Genomic DNA, 25711 nt, shown 5'->3' on the forward strand with positions numbered 1-25711 from the left:
TGTTTGCAGCAACTTTATTTGCAATAAATCTAAAACTTGTTGTAAACAACAAAATATCTATGACCAGATGAATAAATAAAAAATAGGTTATAGCCATATAACCTCATACTTCTCAGCAATAAAAAATATCCAGTCATCCTCATGTTCCTATTGATGGGCAGAGTCACAGCTTTGGGGACAGGAGTACCCAGTGTTTCTTCTTTGTAGCAAAGCCACAAACCTTTTTCCTTTCTCTTAAAATTAACAAAAATCCCACCATATAAGCAATACTGATAAATCACATATATGCTGTTTGAATATACCCAGGGGAAAAAGCATGAGAACTTAAAATTATTTCAATAACATACAATTCCAGGATATGAATGAATCTATTGTTGTACAGGTGAAAGTCTGAATTTCTTTGTTTTTGAAAAATCAGGATTGACAATGTTGACTCCATCACCTTTCTCCTCGTGCCCTGGGGGACCTCTTGCCTCAGTGGTAACAAACATAGCTAAGAGGTGAAGACTGTTTCCTCTGGACTTGGCAGGAATACTGCCTGCTCACAGAGGCCATGTAAGTGGACCAAGATCTCCCTTCTTAGAATCCTTATTTTCCTGTCTGCACAGTATAGCCTTGAGATGAGCAGTCTCTGACAATAACTTCAGCTACACAAGATACAGAGTTCTGGAGGTCCTAAGTATTTCTGACCTGCTCATCTTTCATAGCCAGGGTGACTGTAACATTGTGGATACCCATGTATAAGAGGCACCTTCCAATCAGTTTGTGGTAGTCTCTCCCACTACCTATTAATCCAGTATTTCTGTAACAACTATAATCTTACAGCTTGTGATGCTATCCTATGAGACTCAGAATGTCAGGGCACACAGATCCATGCAGGGCCTGACAAACAGGTACCCCAGCCAATACTGAGCTTGAGGCAATATCCCTTTGAAAAGGAAAGCATCAGATTGTCACTACCTCTCCCAACTTCAAACAGCACCCTGCAGTTTTTCCTGGAAGCCTCAGGCAGCAATACAGAAGGCCCAAGCCAGAAAGAGCTGTATTCTGCCATCATTCCACTACCCTCCCTAGGGACACAAAGTTTGGGATCCCAACAAACTTGTTCACCCAAAAGATCCCAATTGTTTTCAAAGAACTACATTCAGTAAATAGAATTCCCCCAAATAACTGGTGCCTCAACCAATAAAGATATTATCAGACAACCGGAGCAATGAGACACAGGTGGTTCCCACACTTGGTGATTCTGTGGTTGGAAAAATTCCATCAAGAGTCACATGAAACCAACGATATTTCTGAAAAAGGTCCACCTTCCTAAGTCAACAGCAGTCCTTGTGGCATGGGCTAACTCATCAGAGAGAAATAGATGAAAAGGGGATGAATGCTTAGCCTACTTACAAATCCTTTCCACAGACAGGAGAGCCCTGTTTCACTGGGGTGGGTGAATGGTGCATACTGTGGGCACCTTCCAGGAGGTAGAGTTAAGCTTTCAGTGGCATGAATTTGGCATGGGGCCCAGGCAGATTAATGAGTGCAGCCTAGCTCCCACATACCTGGAATGTGAGTGGATGCTTGGATGTATGTGGTCCTATTCAGGCAGTGGCACCACCAGAACCCTTCAAGAGCTGGTATAATGAACAAGAAAATAACATATCCATGCAAATCAAAGGTATATTTCTCATATGAACTTTGTGGTATCCATTGAGATAAGGCTTTCAGCTGAATGTTTTCTCAAGTTCACTGTTCTCACAAGGACTTTTCTAAGGTGAATTTTCAAGTTTGTAGAGATTGGATCTTCAGCTAAAGGGTTTTCCACATTTCCCACAGGCCTTTATCGAGTATGAATTCGCCTGTGTTTAATGAGGCTAGAGCTATGGCTAAAGGATTTCCCACATTCGTTGCACTCATAAGGTCTTTCCCCAGTATGAACTCTCTTGTGTTTAATGAGACTGGAGTTTTGAGTAAAGGATTTCCCACATTCACTGCACTCATAAGGCCTTGAACCAGTATGAACTCTCTGGTGTTTTTGGAGACTGGAACTATAGGTAAAGAATTTCCCACATTCACTGCACTTATAAGGCCTTTCTCCAGTGTGAACTCTACGATGCTGAAGGAGTGCAGAGCTCTGGCTAAAGGATTTCCCACATTCATTGCACTTAAAGGGCCTTTCTCCAGTATGAACTCTCCTGTGTTCAATAAGGCTGGAATTTTGACTGAATGATTTCCCACACTCACTGCATTCATAAGGTTTTGATCCACTATGAACTTTCTGGTGCTTTATGAGACTGGAATGATATGTAAAGAATTTCCCACATTCACTGCATTCGTAAGGCCTTTCTCCAGTGTGCACGCTCTGGTGTTGAAGAAGTGCTGAGCTCTCACTAAAGGATTTTCCACATTCACTGCACTCATAAGGCCTTTCTCCAGTGTGAACTCTCTGATGTTTGATGAGGTTGGACTTGTTGCTAAATAATTTACCACATTCCTCACATTCATGAGGTCGCACTCCAGTGTGAACTCTCCGGTGCTGAATGAGGCTAGAGCTCTGCCTAAATGATTTCCCACACTGCCCACACTCATAAGGTTTTTCACCAGTGTGAACCCTCCAGTGGTCATTGAGGCTATAGCTTTTGCTAAAAGATTTCCCACACTCACTGCACATATAACATCTTTCTCTAGTGTGGGTTTTCTGCTGCTGCACAGTTGTGTGTTCAAGGCTGCATGTCTTTATGTATTCTCTATAGTCAAAATGAGTTTTTCCATTGTGACAGACAGTCCCCAAATTACTTTTGCCATTTGACTGTTCCTCAATGCAAGTGGCTGGTTGATGGAGAAATTCTGAGCCGGCCAGGAAGTCCTTCCCAACTTCTATGCAGGCAAAGGGTTCCCTTGATTCATGGAATTTGTACCTCTTCATAAATAAAGCTCTTCCCACATTGCTTTTGAAGGGATTCTCTCCAAAGTGCTGATCAGTGTCTGCAGAGAAATACAATTGTTTCCCAGATGCCCCACACCTGTACAGTTTCTGCTGACAATGTGTTCCCTGTTGGTGATGAGTTATGTGCAAAATGTCTCTCAAGACCAGGCCATACATCACACAGGGAGGAGCCTTCTGAGGAGACAGACCTTCATTTGAAGTCCTTACTTGGGACACATCTTCTAAAGAAATATCCTGCTCAGAAAGATCCTCCTCATTCTCCATTCCATGCCAACAATCTGAAAGCAAGAAATGCTAGTGAACTGCTAGTGGGAAGGGGCAACTGCTACAAGCCAAGGAACAAATCCATGGGATTGTTTGTAAGACAAGGGAGTTGGGTTCTGGTTGAGAATGAGGGGCTCAGCAATAGTGGGATATAAAGATGACAGAATGGGGGAGAGTTGATGAGGCAAGGGACACACCATGTGATGTGACAGAAAGAGAAGAGGGAGAATTTGAAAGTTTATCCTCTGCAAACAACTTCCTGCATAACCTTCTCTGCTGATGATACCTAAGTGCTGTATGGAATGGTGTATCCAGGCCCAAGAAAAATATATGCCTTTAGTAGAGCAGCTGGCCTTTATGGACAGTTTAAGGACGTATGCTTATTTCATGACACAATATATAAAGGCGAATGTTGGAGAGCACTGTAGAAGTGGGAGTTCAGAAATGTGTAAATTAGCTGCAGGCTGGATATGAGAGTAGAAGTGACAAGTAGTGGAGCTGACAAATTAACAAAGTATCAAAATGACAAAGGAAAAAACAGAAATGAGCTCCAGCCACTGGCACTGGCACCAAAACACTACTCAAACAGAATATATATCTGCTACGATGCGAGCACAGCTTTCACGTCATTTTCTTAACCTGGGGCAGTCTTCCTCTCAGTTCCTCTTGATGTTGTTTGTGAACCAATGAGGACTATTTACCTCAATTCCAAAATGATACAAAAACATGGCACTTAGGGATACAAGTACTAAGGGAAAGATGGGAAACAAGAGCAGCCAGCATTGACCCAGAAAAAATTTAGCACACGATAGCCCAGAGAAATAAAACAAATATTAGAAAGAAAATTTCAAAGAAAGGTCTTGTAAGAATAGTACAGTCCCTGTAAGTATGAGCATTTCAGTGGCATGATCCCTGGTACAGGCAGTCATAAGGAAACATTGGTTAGAAGAAGGAAGTAGAACCTGGCGCACATAGAGGTGTTAAAGCTGGACAAAGACATCGAATCATGGAGAGGGAAAGAAGGCAGGATGCAGCAACGTGATTGCAAGACTTCTGATCCTGAGTCTCTCCTTGTGAGGCTACAGGGAAACAGGAGTTGGGGATGCTTAGGCAAAGAGAAGCAGTACACATCTCAATCCTAGTAACCACAGAACCTACCCAGGGAGCAGAGAGGGAAGTAGAGCCAATGGTCGTGTGTGAGGACAGACCTGCCTCTCAGAAAAAGGACAAGAAAACAGACTTGCTCGGGGCTCATGGGTGGGTGTCAGGAACTTACCCAGGGAAGTTATAAGGACCAAGTTCTCCACCATCACATCACGGTACAGGCATTGTTGAGCCTGGTCAAGGAGATTCCATTCTTCACAAGAGAAGTGTATGGCTACATCTTCAAAAGTTATATTGCCCTGCCATAATGGAAGAAAATCAAACCACAAATAGTCCCTTCCCTGAGGACACACAATCCATTCCCCCACATATTTATCTCATGCCCATTCCATTCCCAAGTTTCCAATTGCCACTGTACTCTTATGGGTTCACTGATCACCAGGCACAGCATCAACAACAGGCAGGTGGACTGATAACTTAGCCAGGGACCTGGCACAGAAGTATCTGCCCTTGCCCCTTTGTACCCAAGATCATGTCAGTCTCAATACAGGACCCCAGGACAGTCAGAGTTACTTGCTGTCCAAGTCACATCATTCTTTACACTACACATCCCTCATAACTAGAGATACCAAAGTCTCATGGCCAAAACAACTTCACTGTCCTACACCACATCTTCCTGATTTCCTTACCTCCTTCTCTTCACACCATTGGTGAAGGTAAATTCTCACCCTAGGTTTATGGGGATGACCAAACATACAATATCTGATACTGGATAGATTGAAGACAATCCTTGTAGAGGACGATGTATATCACTTAAGACTACATAGAGGTGTGGTCCAGAAAAATTGAACCAGGGGCTGTGGGATGCAATTTTTTTAGGACCAAAAGGGTAAGATACTCCCTGGTCCCTTCAATTGATATGTTTGGGTAACTACGTGGGCTGGTAAGGAGGTGAAATCTGCTACAAAGGAATAAGCAGAAATTATGTCTGGTCCCCTTCATAAAAAGAATTGCTGTGTGGAGATACTATTAGCTGGAGAAGAGTGAGGAAAGGAACTTATATTCAGTTTACTTGATATCATCCGAATTTTACCAGCTGTCAGGACACCACACAACACTCTCAGTATGCTTGACAAATATGAACAGGATCAAAAACTGCCCTGCACTTCTTATAGTTTCCACTAGTGGTGGCAGACAAGGTTATATTAAGCCCCCTGCCTGGCCCCAGACTTAGCCACACTGGCCACGTGTTCATCTCAAAAACTCATGACCCTACTCTACTCATGTCTGTACCAGATATCCAACTTTTCTCTATATACCTAACACTTTAAGATCTGCTCCACTCTTCATTCAACCCCGGGCCAGTGACTCTCACAGACAGATGTGATTACATCTGCCCCTGGCTTTATCTTCCAGGCAGAATGAAACACTAGGCCCCACTGAAGTCACTACCTAAAATCCTAGCAATTCCACAGATTGGACACCAAGTCCAGCCAAGTGTCATCTTGCCTCAAATATACCTATACCTCACAACCACCCCACATCCATTCCTCCTGTGAAAGCCTATGCTACCTGCAAAACATCCTGTTTGCTACCTCCTACTTTCATGGCCACTCACCTCCTTTACCTCTATTCCCATAATGTATTTGTAAAGCCGATTGCCATCAACTGGAAACTGAACCAAGAGGCACTGTTCTTGGCTCCATTCAACCCTGCCCATGCCCCCTATGCCTTCCACCATGAATCCTCAATGTGACTCACAGCTCACTAACTTTAGTCCACAACAACCACATTTTGGATGTCTCCACTGTCAACCACTTACCAGATTTCCACACCAGCGTATTCAGCTCCCCACTTAATTCTACCTCTCTGGTGGAAACAACTCTACACTCTTAACATAGCCAAATCAAAACTCCTGATGTCCCAGTGAATATTATTATTAATACCATCTTCTCCATCTCAGTTAATTGAAACTGAATTCCCTCAAAAACTACAGGGTCATTCCTGAATCCTGTTTCCTCAATGTCCAAATTAGAAGTTGCCTTTTAAAAGAACTTCACATCCAAAATGTAATCTCTAATGGTGGCCCATCAGCCTCATCTGAGTATGGCCCTAGCCTCCACCCTGATCTTCCTTCCCTCAACCCCTGTCTGTTCTCCACTCTGCAGAGGGACGGAGACTAGTAAGACCTCTGACCCTAACTTCCCACTGCCTCAGCACAGTCACCCAGCTTTGCAGGCGGACATCACAATCCCTACCCGTGGCTCCCCGAACATTCCCAGGTCAGGTTCCCCTCCACTCATCCGCAACCTCCAGGTGTCCGTTCTAGGGATGGCCTCCATCAGGTCCTGGCGTGGCCTTAGGACCCTGGGCTTGGAGTTTACCCAAGGTCCCACACCCCGGACTAGAAAAGTGGCACTGAAGTCTCGCGAGGCAGGAGGCAGGCGCAGGCTGGCGGGGCCCAGCACTCCCTGAGGAGGTTCCTTAAGCCACGAGAAGGGGCAGCCTGACTTCCGGGATGGTGGGCCGGCTCCCCCTCGCACCCCTGGCCTTGAGATGGGGGCCTGGCTGGCTGCCTCCCACCTGGTGCTCACGGCCGCCGGACTAAGCAATACGACCCCGCGCCCCCACGAGCTCGTCGCCCTTCCACCGGTTCCTCCTGTGAAGTCGCTTCAGAGAAACGTCTGAAACCCTAACAGAAGGCGAGGCCTCTAAGCCCCGGGCCGCGCCGGCGGCTGGTCACTCCGCCCCGTCCCCACAGGACGAGGCGGGCCGCCCGCGGGGCCGCGCACGCAGCGGATACCCCCGCCGAGGCCGCGGCGCTCACCCGCGCGGGGTCCCGCGGCGCGGCCGCCGCCATTGCACTCTCCCCCGGCGGGCGCGGTCACGGCAGCCCCGGGACTCTGCGCAGGCCCGCGGGGCGCCCTCCGCCCCCGGGCCGGTGCCTCCACCCCACCCGGCGCTGCTGGACACACCCGAGAAACGTCAAAATGGCCGCCTCCTAGGAAACGCCGGAAGTCCCGCCCTCGCGTTATGCGTTCATGGAAACGCCCACTTCCCGAGCTGTCATTGGCTCAGGCGTAGCTGCTCAATGCAGAGCCTTCTGGGTAATGCAGTTTCCTAGCTCCAGAGGTCACTCATAGGGGTGGTGATCATTTGGAGTTCAGGCTAAGCTCCAGGAACCAGCACAGAGGAAAGGACTCCTCCCTTCTGAAAGCGGAAGGGGCAGTAGCTGGTAGCCCAAGTGTTTGGAAACTTAAAATTTTAAACTCTGTTAATGTTTATAGCAGCTCAATTCACAATAGCTAGACTATGGAACCAACCTAAGTGTCCCTCAATAGATGAATGAATAAAGAAAATATGGTATATATACTCAATGGACTATTACTCACCTTTAAAGAAGAGTGAAATTATGACATTTGTCAGTAAATGGTTGGAGTTTGAGAATATCATGCTAAGCAAAATAAGCCAATCCCATAAAACCAAAAGTTAAATGTTTTCTCTAATATGCAGAAACTAATTCACAATAAGGTGGGGGGCACTAGGGAAGAATAGTGTTACTTAGGTAGAGGGAAGTGATAGGAGGGGAGGGGATGTGGGGATAGGAAAGATAGTATATTGAAACAAACATTATTACTTTATGTATATATGTGACTGCATCACCAATATGATTCCACAACATGTGCACTCAGAAAATTGAGAAATCATATACCATCTATGTACATCAAAGTGCATTCTACTGTCATGTATAACTAATTAAGACAAATTTAAAAATTAAAAAAAACTCAGTATGCACCTAGAAGTCAAATTTATTATTTCAGAAGCTCCCAAAGGTTATGAATTCAAATACATATTTTATAGAGTCATTCACACAGAGAATGTGTGCCCTCCTTGGGAAGCTTAATAAAAATTATTGTATTGCAATTAAAATGCTTCATCCTGAAGCACTGAAGTCAGTTGGTCAGCTTGTGTGCTTTCTGTTAGGGGCAAGAATGAAAATAAAGAGTGGGGCTGGGGATGTGGTTCAAGCAGTAGTGCGCTCACCTGGCATAGGTGTGGCCCGGGTTTGATCCTCAGCACCACATACAAACAAAGATATTGTGTCTGCCGAAAACTAAAAAATGAATATTAAAAAATTCTCTCTCTCTCTTTAAAAAAAAAAAAGAGTGGCATAGACATGCCTGTATATGATAGAGGAGGAATTTGAGGCCACACTGAAGCAGTAGTACAAAAGTGGATTTGACTGTGGCTTGCACAGAAAACATCTTTCCTGCCTACACAGTCAGTAAACAGTGTCCAATTCATTGAGCAATGCTTTTTTCCACTTAAAAACTCTTACTTGAGATCTGAGACATAGTCACTTCCTTTCAGAAATCTAAGATTAATCTCAAAAAAAAGAAATGCTCTTTTTCTAAGGGAAAATGAGAGATGTGGTGCTTTTTAAGAGGGTCAGTGAGCATACATTTGAAGGAAGTGAGGGATGAGCTATGTGTGTATTTTGGAATGAGTTACAGGTAGAAGAAGCAGATGAGTGGGTGATCTATGTGGTGGAGATTTCACAGGACTATGTAGCAGTGGAAGGCTTGAGACTCCACTCTACTGAGCCTTTATCTGCCTTGTCCATTGCAGAGATATTCAGGGCATGTGGCTTAGAATCCTTGGCTTTGGCCCTTGGGACCTGCACATGTACACTATTGTGTTCGCTAGCCCTGGAACTAGACATCATCACCTTTCCTACTGCAGTGATTCTCCTAGTTTGATTCCTGGATGTTCGCCATCAATGTCACTAGAAGACTCAGTGGAAATATACATTCTCAGTTCTGAACCCAGACCCAGTGAATCAAGAACTCTGTGAGTCAAGTTCAAATGTCAATTCACTGAGAAGATTTTTATTCATTTAATAACTCTTACTTGCTATCTGAAACACACTTTAACCGGTTTTTAGATTATTTTGTTGAGCATTTAGTAAATTTTATTTTTTCTGGTGTGATTCCTGCAGAACCAGGTGCCTGAATTTCTGTAATTAGCAGGAATTCTGTATAAAGCTACAAGGAAGAAAAGTGATCTATTACATATTTGTTTTTCTAATAAGTTTTTCAATTGTTTATTGAAAGGATACTACACTATATAAACTTATACAATGGAATGTCAAAAGTCTCAGATATATCTACATTCTGAATAAAAATGTTAGTAGCATTGTGTCTGCACATGAATCCATTTCTCTCTGTGTGTATCCATATTGTTAAATGAACAGGAAGTCATTAGTCTGAGATTGTCTCTCTACTCTCCACATATAATAAACTACAACCTAACTTAATACACAAACAAACCAAAAACCTAAGCTACAGGTATCACAATGGCCAATCACATGCTGTTGGGTTTTATCCAATCATACTAGTCAAGCAACTCATCAGACTATGCCTAAAAAAGGCCAACTGGCCTACTAGAGCCAACAGGGACTTCTTTACTGACCTATGGAAGCTCACAGCTCACACTGCTAGGGAGAACCCTCTGAACGCATTCTACTAGTTCAGGGCCTGCTCCACTCATGAATCTTTATATCCTCAAATAAACTTCTTACTTTAATTTGTCTAAAGGTTTTCTTTCAGCAATACATTAAAATATGTCTACATAAAATGATTTTCTTAGTAAAAAATAAATCATATTTTATAGCTTTTTACTTTACTTTTCTTGCTAGAAGAAGAAATGTTGGAAAACTTAAAGCTACTTTCTCATTTTAGACCTAAAACATCCTTATTTACAAACTTAGACCTAAATCTGCCTCTTTTAAAATTCTGCTTTGTATTTCATTACCTGCTTGATCCATGTGGGCCAGTTGAAAGCGAGAAGCCAGGTCCAACATAATGGTCCCCCAGGTCTCCCTCAGATGACCTTTCAAGGCTCCAGAAAACTCCATGGGTGTCTTTTGCCCAAGCTGTTTCTTTTCAGAGCTTCCTGGGACAAAGTATGCCTAAGTGTAAGCCTGGAGACTGGGACCTGTTCCCACATTTAGGTTCAGCCTTGGTGTCTGTTGTGATGTCTAGGACCCGCAGGGGGGCCTCATCATCCTCAACGAGTCCTGCCATGTTGAGCAGTCTCAGGTGGGATGCAGTGCCTGGGGACAGCTCTCTGGACCTGACCTCTGATGTGAGGGTGAGGGTCTCAGCCTCTACACTGATGGAACCCAGAGGGCTGGCCTAACAAGGAGGGCCTGCTAAGAAGATGAAATAACAGACTGACTACTACCACCTCAGGCCTTGGCTCTGAGCTCAGGTGCCTCCACCCTCTGATATTTGGGCTCCTTTCCTCTGTGCAGGCCTCTGTGTTGTCTATTGTTCAAGATATCAAAGAAGCTGATTCAGATATTTTAGAAAGTTTTATAGTTATGCATAGCAGGAGTATAATTCAGCGAGCTAACTCAATTTCAGATATCTATATTAGTATATATTTTTGTGTTGTTCTCAGTGGTACATGTTAAATACATTTAATAAAATGTAAAGTTTGAGATATTTTGATATTATAAAGGTTTAAAAATTCTGTTCATTAATCAAAATGTTTTCATCATGTTTTCCCTTTTATGACCAGTGCTTCATGCAGTGTAATATCATTACAGTCAGTGACCAAGAGCTACCGCTCCCAAACTCTAGATAAAGTAGAATAGTAGTATCACAAGTCTCTCCATTTCAGTGAGCCTAAGCTTGTATATTCGTAATTAACCCAAGTCATATGTACAGATGCCAAAAAATAAGAACCACTGCTGTAGAGTATTCACTTTTCAAAATAATACCCAGCCTATCTGTTCTGCATTAGTGCCCCAGATGATGAACATACTACAAATACTGATATAGGATATAGTTGTAAATAATATAGGAAAACATATCATATATGTGAATTGGCATAATACATATTATTATATGATATATAATACAACATTAGCATAAATAATATAATAAGAATTATCTGATAAATTATCTGATAATAAGAATTATCTGATAAAATTTAGTGTGATTTTTGTGTGTGTATATGTATGTGTGTGTGTATACACACACACACACACACACACACACACACTAACCTCAAATATTCAAGAGAGTGCCTTAAATTCCCAAACTGAGTTCCAAGTATTGTCAACAAGACAGAGCCTGAAGTCATTGAATGAATCACTACAGAGCTACAGTGGCAGAACTTGCTTGAAATATGGTTTCTGGAACTTGTCAAAAATCCTCAATCTGGCTTTCCCCAGGAAGCTGTTCCCAGACAGGTGATTAAGTGGAGCCACACTGCTGGAAACCCACCTGCAGGAGTGTGGTGAGAAGAAGCTGCAGGCCAGAGGGCCTTGCTGAGAGATCCTCACTCCAGGTAGTAGACCCAGTGGAGAAGCCTGTGACCTGCAGGAGCCTATGTTGGTTAAGTCATCCACACCTAGGAAGTAGGACTGGAAAAGTCCAGTGCTCTTCAGGTCTTTCTGGACCATCATGAGAGCAAGCCAGACAATGACTTTTTTCTTCTATATCCTTGAACTTAACTTTCATTTGTTATCTCATAAATGTCTAATATCTCCACTGAAGATCATAACAAATTATATTAAATATCCTTATATAATTGTTCATGCTATCTTATTTTATGGGACAAAACAAGATCAATAATTCTCTTAAACACAAGGTATCACACACTTCCAGCAGAACATCTTGAACTTACTACTCACTTATAAATTGGGAAAGTAAAACTGGTTTTCTGGAAAGAATAGGAATATTTCAGATGTATAATCAGTTGCAAAAGATACAAATTTCTTTCTCCAGTAGGAAAAGTAAAACTGAGAGGCACAGGCATCATTGCTTGTTAACATAAAGTAGCCAAATGTCTGGAATCATGAAGCTGGAACAAAAGAGGGGAGCACTGGAAAGTGGATTGGATTCAAAACAGGAGAAATATAAAGAGTTAAATGGAGAAGAGGAGAAAAAGTAGACCACAGAATTCACCAGGGCCACAATGGTGATATATATATGGTGCAGAGACCAAAAATTGCCAAAAATCCTGTGACAAATTTAGAGAAAATTATCTTTTCCCCCAGCAAGAATAATAGAGTGTAGAGGCATAAGGTCCTTACTGAAGAAGGGGTTAAAAGTGGATATACAGGTTTTTACAAATGCAAAGATGCTTATCACCCATAGTCTTGGACTATCAAAAATGATACATAAAGTACCAGGAGGGAAAACAATGAGTGGACAGAAATGAAGTTACACACCAGGATCAGGATGGCCTGGGTGACTCTGAGGACACTCCAGGGGAGCAGTGGGCACTGTGAATATACTGGACTTGCCTCTTGTGCATGAGAAGGATGCTTGCCTTGGAGCCATGGACCCAAACACAGAACAGCAGTGAAGCAGAGCATGGACACATACAGTGGAGTTGCACCAGCGCCAGAAACAACCCCAAACAGGACCCAAAATTGAATCTCTTAGTGATATTTTTGCTGATATGAGGGCCAGTCACCCTCATGGTGATCACCATGTGTAGAAGCAGAGGCACAAGCCAGGTAGGTGAACAGAGGGATCAACAGACTTGGCAGCTCTATGTTTAAGCTCCATCCACCTGGTGCTGCTGGGGCTGACTACAACTGCTGGAAGCAACTTAGGAGGCAGGTGGTGTACAGAGACATCCCTTGGGCCACTTGATAAAGATAGATGGCAAGTTTACATCCAGTGCCACCCAAGAAATACTTCCACCCAGACTCTATCACTGTCTGAGAAATTCTTCTTGAGATAATAGTCAAGAAGTTGGTCAAAGCTAGTGCTTTACAGTCAGGTCTTTGGGTATCAAACTCTTTCCACTCAATAAAATAAATAATGAAATAGAAGTGAGGAATTGCCAAGATTCCCACTGTAGTCTGGAAGAAGACAACTCCCACTGCTAATTCCCTGAGAATCATTCTCTTATCTGTGAAGGGAAGATAAATTTATTAGGGTTCAAAGACCCTGGAGAGAAAAATAAAGTATGTGTTACTTTTATTAAAGTGGCTTAAAACAAATTTTCATCATTTTATTATATTTATAAATCTTTCCCACTGATGAATGTATTCTAAAGCTTTGTTTTTTTTATATTAATAGATGCTTTGTGTTGAGCTTAGAGGTACATCTCATATGTGTTTAATAAAATTTAAATGTTTGAGATATTTAAATATCATCAAGTTTAAAAAATTTGCTCCATTAATATGTTTCTTTCATTTATTTAAAGCACTTTGCATCTCTGTGACTAATTTATAGTTTCTTTAAAAAAAGCCTAATTTCACTTAAAAATAATTCAATGTGACATGAACAGTTTGATTATAATACTTGTTTAACATCATTTCATAAAATATTTTGATAAGATTTGCGGATTGTTTGAAGCTAGGATGTTGAAACAGGGTATCCATCTTTATTAAAGTCAGAAATAACATTACAATTGTTATCAAAACTGTAAATTTTCAAAGGTGTAACTGTGTAGACAATATAATGGGAAATTAAAATATGGCAAAATATTACTAAATAACCTTTATTTTTGAAATCTGTTGTACAATTTGTTAAATTTAATTAGCTGAATCAATTGTATTTAATGTAAAAATTGGACACTTACTAAATATGGGAAATAAATATAAAAATATTACACTGTAATGTCAGCTTATCAATTCAAAGATATTTTTCAGATTTAAAGGAATTAAAATAAAAATATGGGGAACTCAACAATCAGTATAATTTTTAGAAAATAATTAAAGATTAAATAAATGAAGAGATATACCATATCACTCTATGTGGAATCTTATTATCATAAAGCCAATGTTTTACAAATAAATGAAGTTCTGATTAATGTCCAAAGGAACTTAAATAGTTAACCACTTCTTTTGAAATTAACCCAGCTTAGATCTCAAAAATTTGGAAAAGAAATTGGAGAAAATATGTACAAATCATATATTTGATAAAGCATTCATATTCATAGTTTACAAACAACCACTAATGAAAAAGAAGAGAAAGAAAACCAAATAATCTGATTAAAATAGTACAGGGCTAAATATATTTTCTTCCAAACACAAATACAAGTGGCCCACAGACCTATGAAAAAATGCTTAAATTACTAATTATTAGATAGATGCAAATCGAAATCACAGTGAGGGATTGATGATATAGCTCCATGATGGAGTGTGCTTACCCAGCATGTGCAAGGTCCTGGTTGTGATCACTAGCACCACAAACTCAAAACTTCACGATGATTTGTCAACTCTCAATCAGTAGGGTGGATCCCAGTCCAAACAAACAATAATAAATGGATCTTAGCCCAAACAAACAATAAGAAAAAATGCGCCCCAAACAGAAAACAGCAAGGGCTGTCAGGGATGTGGACAAATTGGAACACTTCTGCCACATAGTGGGAATGTAAATTGATGCAGAAAGGAGGTTCCTGAAACATAGAAAGGAGATTTCTGAAAAAAATTATGAATAGAATTACCATGTGATCCCAGGAATTTCACTTTTTGCTATGTATTTAAAAATTGAAATTGGAGTCTTGAAGATATTTGAATGCCTATTTTTCCTAGCAGCATTATTCACAAAAGTCAAATGCAATCCAAAGTTTACCAAGAGATGAATGCATAAATGCAAAATGGTATACACATACAATGTAATATTATTTATCCTTAAAGAGGAAAGAAAAGTTTTAGAATATTATTTTAGTTGTTGATGGATATTTATTAATTAATTTATTTACGTGTGATACTGAGAATCAAACCCAGTGCCTCACACATGGTAGGCAAGCACTCTACCACTGAGCCACAACCACAGCCCAAAGGAAAAAACACATGCTACAACCTGGATAACCATCGTTGTGTGAGGAGAAAGAAGCCAGTCCCAAGTTGTTAAGGTCTGTAAACAAGTCAAGATGGCGCCTGGCATTTTGCCAGAGGGAGTGGTTTGTGAAGTAACGCCAGTGAGCCATTAAGTGTGGAGCTTCCTTATTGGTTGACTGCTGTATCTAGTTTATGTTAATTAAGATAAGCTGTGTGTAATGTATATATACCCCTCCGGTCCTACAATAAAGGGCTCCCACTCCTGCTGTATCAATCTACACAAGTTCCTCGTCACCCCCCGGTTATTTTGCTGCAGCTGGACTGTGGCACCAAGTACTATATGATTCCATCTGGGTGAGGCATCCAGAATGTTCAAACTGATAGACACAGAACCTATAATTATGGCTATTAGAAGCAAAGGGAAAAACTAATAAAAAGTTTTTGAATGGGTATAGGATTTCAGTTTTGCAATGAAAAAAGTTTCTGAAGATTGGTGGCAGACCAATGTGAATACTCCTCATGTTACTGTACTATGTAATTTAAAATGGTTAAAATAATCACTGTTTGGGTATTTGTATTCTACTACAATTTCAAAAATTTACTAGGGTATTTTTGTTAATCAGCATACAGCTATAAGGATGATGGTCAAATAGTAATAACACAGGTTTAGGCACACAGCTTCATGGTATAGATTTAAGGATCAGAAAAATGAACTTCTATCTATGTCTGTAAAAAAGTTAGAAAGGCATTAGACCAAGGTGTTACATGGAATGCTTTTGTGGTTTGAGATTCATTCAGCAGTAGCAGTGCCTGTTATGAAACTTTCATGTGAGAGGTGTTGATGCCCTGAACCATGAAAATGATACCAGGAATGGAGAAAGCCAATCATACTTATATGTGTCTTCTAGATGTGAAGGGGACATAACTCTCCAACCACAAGGGGTATCTGTGGTTTTGAACAGGACAAGTAAATTCAGATCTTTATGCCAACCTAACTAAAAGTTTTATATTTACTGAAAAAGAGTAATAGAATGAGGTCAAATATCTGTATTGCTTCAAATGGACTGAATTTTCAAGAAAATACCATTGTCCAACACTTTTTAGTGTGCCTCCCCGCATTTTTTAGGTAGTATAAACTTTGATTCTAGTCTTCATTTCCTTCACATTTTTTAGTTTCTAAACTGATAACTGCATTATAATTTATCATTTTTGAAAAACTGAATCGATTAATATAGATAATCCACCCAACACCTTCCTATAATCCAGTCACTCAAACTGAATTTAAAGACTCCTCAAAGGCACAGATATTTGTGAGCAGGGGGAATGAAAAGAGAAAATATATGTCAAGACACTTAGGATAAGATGAAATGTACATGAAATAGAATAAAAGACACTTAGAAAATAACTTGAATTTTTAAACTGATAAAATGGTCTACTTTTCCTTACTATAATAAAATGGCTGACACAGGTTACTGATGATAAAAAAGAGATTTACTTATATTACATTTTTGGAGACTGAAAGTCCAAATAGTATATTGCATGATCTGCAAAAGTGATCCCTTGGATGTCTTGCCTCATGGTATTAATAAAAATGGCAGGAGTCCATGAGGTAGCAACTAAATGATTACATTTTGAACCAGAAGCAGAAGAGATACCAGTTTTTAACATTCCCTTCTGAGGGCACACAGGCCTCTCTGGGGTAAGGTTCATTGAGCGACAGTGGTGCCTACTATGAGACTGTCGTATGAGAGCTACTCAACCCCTGGATCTTGACAATGATATGAAGAATGAGGCATCCAATCATAATCATGTGTGTTTTTTAACCTCTTAAAATTTCACCTCCAATACCAGCAACCTGAGCACCAAGCCTCTAGATACAAGAGACTATAGGGGACTCCAAAACTATAGTGTTACCCTTGAGATATTAAATAATTCAGTACTTTGAATTGCTATTTCCTATATTTAGGAGAGGAGGGGCGGGTTTTTTTCCTGTTAAGCAGGTCATCTATTTTTTTTTCCTGTATGAACACTACCTCACGAGAAGCATTGTTTGTGTTTTACAAAGCATCATGAGATTTAAAGTGTTAGCCTGAGTTGAGAGTCTCCCCCAAACAAAGTTATCTACAATTCTCTACTAGGGTGCACTTGTATTGTCCATGCTTTTCAATGTAAAGAGACAGCGCGAGTTTGCCTGACTGGTGGACCAGCATGTAAAGGAAATATAGCCTGTTATCACATTACAGAGACCAGGTTTTATAAATACATCAATAATCGCATGGCTCCATCGTTGATGTTTTCACTAAACACTATGAGAAAAGAGAGAGAGAGAGGGGGAATGTATGACATCCAGGACCTCTCGTAAGTTCAACTGAGGAACATTTCCTCAGCGTCTTGACATGAGTAAGTCCACACAGAGAAGGCTCCAAGTCTAGAAATCACTCTATATGCACCCTCATTCTCCTGTGTCCAGGGTCACACACTCATTTATAAATTTTCTGTGATTAGGTGAGATCATGAGATCATTGACCCTGCACACCTAGGGAGGGAGGAGGAGAACAGGGAAGAGAGTGGAAGAAGGGAGCAGTGAGAACACGTGTGATGCTGCACTACAGATAAAATCTTCCAGAAAGTATCATGCTTCTGGAACAGTAAGCTGCCATAATTATAGATGTGGCTTTTAAATATGGACAGAATAAACGAGTAGTATTTTATTATAAAAATAATATGGCAAGTAAGCTCTTCCTCAGTCTATGTAAAATGAGAAGCAATTCATCATAAAATGGGGCAGGGAAAGCTATAAAGAGAGGAACTAGAATCTAGAATTTAAAAACCTAGATTATGAGGCAGATGACAAAATATTAAGTCTTCAATAACATAGGAGGAAACTAGTATACTTACAGGTCAGAAATTGAACAACAGAACTCTTTCTAACATAAGGAAAAGGAGAGGACTTCAAAGGAGAATACTTTAAACAGAATTCTCATACAGGTTTATTTTGTTGAGCAAAAAAAGCCTCAGAGCCCTGATGTCAAAAGAGTTACAGGGGCAGTGTGTGGAAACGCAGTGGATTCACAGATGGGAGAAAACACCTTCAGGATAGTCGCTCCCACAGTGCCCTGTTGCTGGGCTCCATGTGCAGGGCCAGGTGGGCTCTGATCCTGGCTCTCCCACCCATGTTACTTTCCAGTTACTTACCATCTGTATGACCTGCAGGGGTCCACTGATGGACAGAGCAGGGGAGGGGCTGTATCTTTAGGATCTGTATATGACCAGGATTCCCCCTTCACCTTTCTTGTGAAAACCTACATTCATGTCCTAACACTCTTCTTAGCTTCATAGTATATCAAGGATAATAGTAGAATATGATCAGCTTGTAAAGAACCCCTGGGTTTATATCACAGCACAGGAGAAACAGGGCCACATCAATGTTTATAGCAGTTCAATTCACAAATGCTAGACTATGGAACCAACCTAGGTGTCCCTCAATAGATGAATGAATAAAGAAAATGTGGTATATATACTCAATGGAATATTACTCAGCTTTAAAGAAGAGTAAAATTATGGCATTTGCCAGTAAATGGTTGGAGTTGGAGAATAGCACTCTAAGCAAAATAAGCCAATCCTACAAAACCAAAGGCCAAATGTTTTCTCTAATATGCGGATACTAATTCACAATAAGGTGAGGGGGCACTAAGGAAGAATAGTGTTACCTTAGATTAGGTAGAGGAAAATGGTGGGAGGGAAGGAGAGGGGATGTGGGGACAGGAAATATAATAGAATGAAAGACATTATTATCTTATGTGTATACGTGACTTCATGACCAAAATGATTCTATAACAGGTACACTCAGAAAAATGAGAAATTGGGGCTGGGGTTGTGGCTCAGTGGTAGAGTGCTCGCCTAGCATGCACAAGGCACCAGGTTCCATCCTCAGCACCACATAAATGTAAAATAAAGATATTGTATCCACCTAAAGCTTAAGAATAAATATTTAAAAAAAGAGAAATCATATCCTATCTATGTATGATATATCAAAGAGCATAAATGCATTCTACTGTCATGTATAACTAATTAAAACAAATAAAAAATCAAAAAAACCTTTAAATCAATATTTTTGAGTTTGGTAATTAGATTTCACCTTTCATATTAATTATTTAAGTTTTATAACAAAGTTACATTAGGCTTATAGAACAGTTTCTTTCTCCTCCTCCTCCTTCATACTAAGGTTGAACCCAGGGACATGTAATCACTAAGCCACACCCCCAGTTCTTTTCAGTTTGAGACAGAGTCTCACCAAGTTGCTATGAATGGCTTTGAACTTGCAGTCATCCTGCCTCTGCTTCCTAATTGCTGGGATTAAAAGCATGTGCCACCATGCCTGGCCAGTTCTTTCTGTTCTTGAAGATGATTTGAACAATATTTATTATCTTATTGTTTGGTACAATTAAACTCTTCTGTCAGAGTCCATTATTTGACTTTGGAGGTTATTTTGAAATAGAAAACATAAGTAGTTGAGATTTATGATAGATTGTTCAGGAAAAGTCTGAGAGTATCACTTTATTTTATTTAAAAAATTCGCAGTTATTGATGGACAGCATGCCCTTTAAATTTATTTTTTAATGCCATGCTAAAGATGAAACCTAGTGTCTCACAGGTGCTAGGCAAGCACCTTGCCACTGAAGCACAGTCCCAGCCCTGAGAGTATAAATTTAGAGATATAAGAAAGATAAGAATTAATTTTTGTGGACTGTTCAACTCCAGGGCTGCAAATACCCCAGTGTACTGTTTGCCCATCCTGAAGGACTCTGAGGACTCAATGGAGAGGTATGAACATTTCATTAATTACTCACCCCTGGATTGTGATGGGAAGGGCTACAATGAAGGGAGCACTATACCTATAATCTAGTGGAATATACAGGATAGGCAGTAAGTCCAAACTGCAGGTGGCTTTCTTCAGCTGCTTTTTAGGTACATTCCTTTACTTTACAACAAGGGTCACTCTGTTTATATCCTCTTCTGAGAACTAGAGATAAGGAAAGAGGCAGGTCCTTCTCTCCCATTTCCCTAATTATCATCATTATAGAGACCTTCTTATCTCACTGCAATCTTTTCTAGGCACTGATTTTTAACTGAATAGTAGACATTGCATGTTAAAAAATTCTAGGAGGTTGAGATTATCAATGCAGTGTCCAAAATAGGAGTAGTTTTGGAGGCTCTGCATAGAGGTAGGTATAGTGTTCCAGGTATAGGGAACTGCAAGGGCAGAGACTGGATGTTGGGAAAGAGCATGGCACTTTTGAAAAAGTTAGACTAGAAGACAAGAGCAAAAGAGTAATACAAGGGCCTGGCAGTGATGCACAACTATAACCCCAGTGGCTTGCTGATTCAGAAAACGTGCAAGTTCAAAGCCAGCCTCAGCAACTCAGTGAGACCCTAAATGGCTGGGGATGTGGCTCAGTAGTTGAATGCCCTGAATGGTTCAATCCCCAGTACCAAAAACCAAAATAAAACAACCCCCAAATCCAGAGTAATTCAAGGACGGTGACAGAGATAGCCAGCCATTGCTGATGAAACAGCCTTGCAGAACATGCTGAGGTTGGGGGGTTATTTCCACTCTAAATCTGATCGATGCACCTGGAAGGAACAAAACAGGAGTTCATATGTCAGGGTGGGACACAGGTCATTAAGAAGGCAGCTGCTACCATCACATAAGTTGGTGTACAGACGTCTCCACTGAGTCTCACAATAAAAAGTACCATGTGCTATTAAAAAAAAAAAAAGCAGACCTCACTAAATAAATGAGCCAGATGTCAGACTCTAGGAGTTCTAATGTCACCATAGGGTGAAATCAGGTAACTGAAAAAGACTGGCAGGAAAAGACTGCACCTAGCAAGGGATAAAGCTAAGTAGAATGATTTTACTTGACCAAGGCTATCATGAGCGAAAAACGGTCACATACTAGAGAGTAAGCCAGAGTCAATTTGCACTTTCATCGCAAGGGACATGACGCTCCTGGCATGTGATCATTATTGAATGTTTCAATGGATTCGCTTTTCAGACATCAGTATCTTAAAGACAAAAAAAGAAGCCACTACCTCAGCCTAAATAGATGGTAACTGCAAAGATAGACCTAATGACACATTAAGCCCTCCTCCTTGCACATACCCATACAAACAGAAATTCCAAAACAGCTTGTTAGTTCGAACTCAGTCCAACCTCCACAGAGGAGCTGCGAACAGGGACTTCCAGGGCTCAGTCCAACCTCTATAGGGGAGCTGTAGGCAGGAAGTTCCGAAACTCCGCCCATCCGCCGCAGTGGAGCCCTGGACAGGAAGTTCCGGGACTCAGTCCAACCTCTGTAGGGGAGCTGTAGGCAGGAAGTTCCGAAACTCCGCCCATCCGCCGCAGTGGAGCCCTGGACAGGAAGTTCCGGGACTCAGTCCAACCTCTGTAGGGGAGCTGTAGGCAGGAAGTTCCGAAACTCCGCCCATCCGCCGCAGTGGAGCGCTGGACAGGAAGTTCCGGGATTCAGTTCAACATCTGTAGGGAGCTGTAGGCAGGAAGTTCCGGGACTCAGTCCAACCTTTGCTGCGGAGCTTCAGGCAGGAAGTTCCAGGTGGCACTGGTCCGCCTCCGCAGAGCTTGCCTCCAGTGCAGCTCCCTAGACAGAAGATGTTTTTAACCTTATCCCTGGAATTTAGCCTTCAGTCCCATGTGAGAACCCGTGCCAAAAGTTATGTGCAGGAAACGTTGCTGTGCTTGGACTCTGGATAGGACATAATGACCGACAGGTGGAAGTGGGCTAGACCAGGCGATGGTTTAGTCGATTTGTGATTCCTGTGAACAGCCAGGACCGGTTACTGTGGGAGCTGTGTGTCCTGGGGAATGGACAGGCGTGCGTTTCACCTACAGAATCCAAGCCTACCAACTGTGCAAGGGGGAAGGAGGCAAAGAGCTTTATTTGCCCCTTTATATTACCTGGAGACTCCAATAATTGTACTCAGGATCCAGGTATGAAAACCAAAGCTATCGCCATACTGAGTGTTGGAGAAGACATGGACATTCAGGATTTTTTTTTTTCTGCTGTCATGGATTCAAAAAGAAAAGGAAAAATAAAAGCTCACAAAATGTTTTTCTTTGCCTCATTTATTAAAGAAATGTTTTCCCTTGTGTACCAAGAATCATATGCAAAAATGTCCACAGTAGCAAAACACCTGGAGACAGTCCATGAAAGAGGATGAATAAATGAGTCCCACCCAATAGAGCACTGTACACAGCCCCATAGTTCTGTAGAGGGACCATTAGAGATGCACAATTCCCCCTTCCATGTTTTAGGGCATTCCTGCATGACATCCTCTAGTTAGTTAGTGGGTTTGAGCTCCAATTTCCTAGTGGAAAGCATCCCACCAATACATGCCAACAAGTCGATCTATATATGCCCATTCACCTCAGATCTGCACAGGATTTCTTTTTCTCCGAACTTCCTTTTAAAGCTGGTTCTGGAAATAAATTCCCCTTCCCTCCTTACCTGCCATTCTTGGAAGAAAATAATGGGAAATAGTTGTCTTTTTTTGTCATCTGTTCATAAAATTACCTTCTTCTGCTTTAAGTTATCAGTCATATTCAGTCCTAATTTAGTTATAAACATTTCCAGTAAATTGAAAAAGTCATCTTGCAAGACCTGCCTTCAAATATCCACCTCTGCTCAGGATGTTTTTAGGTGTCTGTGGTTACAGAATAGAGTGTGCTGGGATGATGGGGGCAATGGGTAGTGAAAGCCCCTCTGGACACTGTGAGGTGGTGGTGTTTTGTCCTCCAGGATAGATCTTTTCATGTGGGCACATTTTTTTTTATTTCTAAGCGGCTAATAGCATGAACATTACAGATTAATTTGTTTACTCAACAGATATTTATTAAACATGAAATATCAGTCACTTTTCTAAGCACTTGGGATACTTTAGTGAACAAAATTGACACATGTGGTGCCCTCTTTAACCTTACATTTTCATGGTGAGAGACAACATAATCAGGAAGTTACATTGTATGTTCTCCATGGATAAATACTATGGAAATACACATGTATGCAATATATGCATTCAAATTACATAGGGGCAGTAGTTGAGGAAGATTTTGGTGTGGAAGAAACACTTTTGAGTCTAATTTTCTGGTGAATCCTCAGGTGACGGTGGTATGTAGACGATTGGCGGTAGCTTCTCTGGCACAGGGAGCATGTATAGGGCTTTTCTCCTGTGTGAATTCTCTCATGGGCCCTCAAGTTGGTTTTGTGGCTGAAGGATTTTTCACATATGCTGCATTTGAAAGGCTTCTCCTTTGTGTGAATCATCTGATGCACATGTAGGTCTGACACCTGGAAGAAGCCTTTTTGACACTCAGCACAAACAAATGGCCTCTCATTTCTGTGTCTTCTCTGGTGGGCTAAAAAGTGACAGAGATACCTAAAAATCTTGGGACATTCCTTACATTTGTATGACTTTTGAGCTCCACGGTATTTTTCATGGTGTCCCCCACATGTGGAGTTTCCCTTATTGCTCTGGTGGGCAGGGACAAACTCGGAGGAGGGTTGGTCTGAGGTGGGGAGAAACTCTGGTTGCTCCTCCACAGGGACATTTTGGGAAGAAGGTCCCTCCAGGGGCCCTTTCTCAGAATTAGATGTGACTCCCCTCCTGGAGTCGTGTGGGTTCTTACAAGAAGCACCTCCATCTTCTAACCTAAGACAGTTATCTTCCTGGATAATGAGTAGGGAAGGTGTTTGAGTTCCTTGACAAGTAATACTGTCATTTACTTGAGTATTTTTCCAGAAGTTGTTGCATGCCTTTTCTTTATCTTCATTTCCTGTGGAGGTAAAGAAGCCATGAAATGAAGTTGTACTCAAGAAGGGCACACACAGAATAACCCTCAGGGTGCAGGTCTGCCTGCCGACTCACCTTGCCTTGTCTCCAGGGGAGAATCCTGAAGAGCCTGGAAGGATATCCCTTTATTCTCTCCTGTTGTGTTTTCTGCTGATAGCTGTTTTTTGAGATGAACAATAACTTCTTTTAAGGGCATATTCTCAGAAAAAAGGGCTTCCTGTCCTTGCATGTGAACACGTACCTGTAAAGAAAGCCATTTCATTTTTATCTGTGAGTCAGTTGTGTAAGGAAAAAAACTTTTTGGAAAACTTGCCCTCAATAGACTATCACAAGATTTCTCAACTCTGAGTTACCACACCTTGTCTAACCCTATCTCTGATGGTGCTATTTCCATTGTTCACAAGTTGTCATGCTTTATAAGTATCTATGAACATTGAATTTGTAACTATAGAATAATTATGCCTGGGGAAAATGCTGTTTCTGGTGAACTTCTGGCCACAATATTTTCATCAACTGGGCAACACATAACCTTGGTTTATGTGTATCTACTGAAAGCATCTCATTTAATATGCATTCTTGATTAGTTATCACTGATTAATAAAATTATATTTTTTCATGATTAATAATATTATATTGTGGATCCCTAAGGAAATAAAAGCTCCTGTCACAGTAATTCTTAATCCTTGAGGTCTTCACTCAAATGTTAATTTGTTATAGATTGCCACCACTTCTGCACAAACTGAATCTATTAACGTCAATTAATCAATGTGTTTGGCTCCTATATATCCTCAGAATAAACAGATACATATTTTCTGTTAAGTAGAACAGTGAAAATTCTCCTTGGTGAGAAAGAGTGGTTGGGAGAGAGTGTGATCTGAGGAGAAATCAGGTCTGCTAGGACTTTCTTCTATTTCCAGGAAACTGTACTAGACTGTGCTCCTTCCTGACTCTGCTCTGTCTCCCACCAGAGTCCGTGACCATCTACTCACCAAGACTGGTGGCTCCATGCAATCATCAGTCAGGTCTTCCATTAATTTCTCCAGGTTTCTTCCATTTGATTCCCATTTCTCTTTCAAAATGGATCTGTCCCTGCAGTTTCCATTAATCATAAACTGCTCCAGGACCAACTGAGAAATGATCTCATCCTTACTATGCTTTTCCGGCTGCAACCATGAGTGAAAAATCCCATGGAGTCTCTGCAGCTCCTTTCTTGCATTTGAGTCACCATTGTCTGGAAGTGAGCTGAGCTGAGAGCTTGAGAACTCAGAGATGATCTCTCCGTTCTGGACAGCAGATCCTTGGGTTCGTCTAAATTCTGTGTTTTCTAATTCAAAATCATTCTGGGATGTTTTACACTGAGACGAGTTTGTGAGATTTGAAGCCATTCTTAGCAAAAGTCCTCAGGCTCAACTTTGGCACATTAGTCTCTGCTGTCTCGTTTCCCTGAGAATCTGTTCCAGCGATTGGTGGATGCTTAGCAGATGTAAGCTAGAAACAGAAGAAACACACAGTTAGTTAAACACAAGTGAAGAGTGGAAAATTTCAGGGACAGATGCTTTTATGGATGAATTCTATCAGACATTGAAACACTGTAGGAAGAAACTCTACCTATTTTCATCAATGAGGTCATCACTTCTCAGATAATAAAATCTTACAAGTATGTTCAAATAATTCAAAGCAAGATATTTCCAAATCAAAATTTTCAAAATGCAAGAAGTT

General features: G+C 41.0%; 2 protein-coding genes across 2 annotated transcripts; both read right to left on the reverse strand.

Annotated features, from left to right (window-relative positions):
• LOC143384357 (uncharacterized) lies at positions 1 to 7048 on the reverse strand. The gene is made up of 3 exons (XM_076839399.2): positions 6565 to 7048; positions 4479 to 4605; positions 1 to 3216 (listed from the first exon to the last, which is right to left on the reverse strand). The coding sequence occupies exons 1-3, from the start codon at positions 6646 to 6648 to the stop codon at positions 1832 to 1834; spliced, it is 1596 nt and encodes a 531-aa protein (XP_076695514.2). The 5' UTR covers positions 6649 to 7048; the 3' UTR covers positions 1 to 1831.
• On the reverse strand, positions 7018 to 25377 carry Zscan4 (zinc finger and SCAN domain containing 4). The gene is made up of 4 exons (XM_076839206.1): positions 24982 to 25377; positions 24068 to 24233; positions 23228 to 23975; positions 7018 to 7369 (listed from the first exon to the last, which is right to left on the reverse strand). The coding sequence occupies exons 1-4, from the start codon at positions 25375 to 25377 to the stop codon at positions 7018 to 7020; spliced, it is 1662 nt and encodes a 553-aa protein (XP_076695321.1).
• Between the last annotated feature and the right edge of the window lie 334 nt (positions 25378 to 25711).

This window comes from Callospermophilus lateralis, chromosome 18 (assembly GCF_048772815.1).
Source record: "Callospermophilus lateralis isolate mCalLat2 chromosome 18, mCalLat2.hap1, whole genome shotgun sequence".
In the NCBI taxonomy this organism is placed as follows: Eukaryota; Metazoa; Chordata; class Mammalia; order Rodentia; family Sciuridae; genus Callospermophilus; species Callospermophilus lateralis.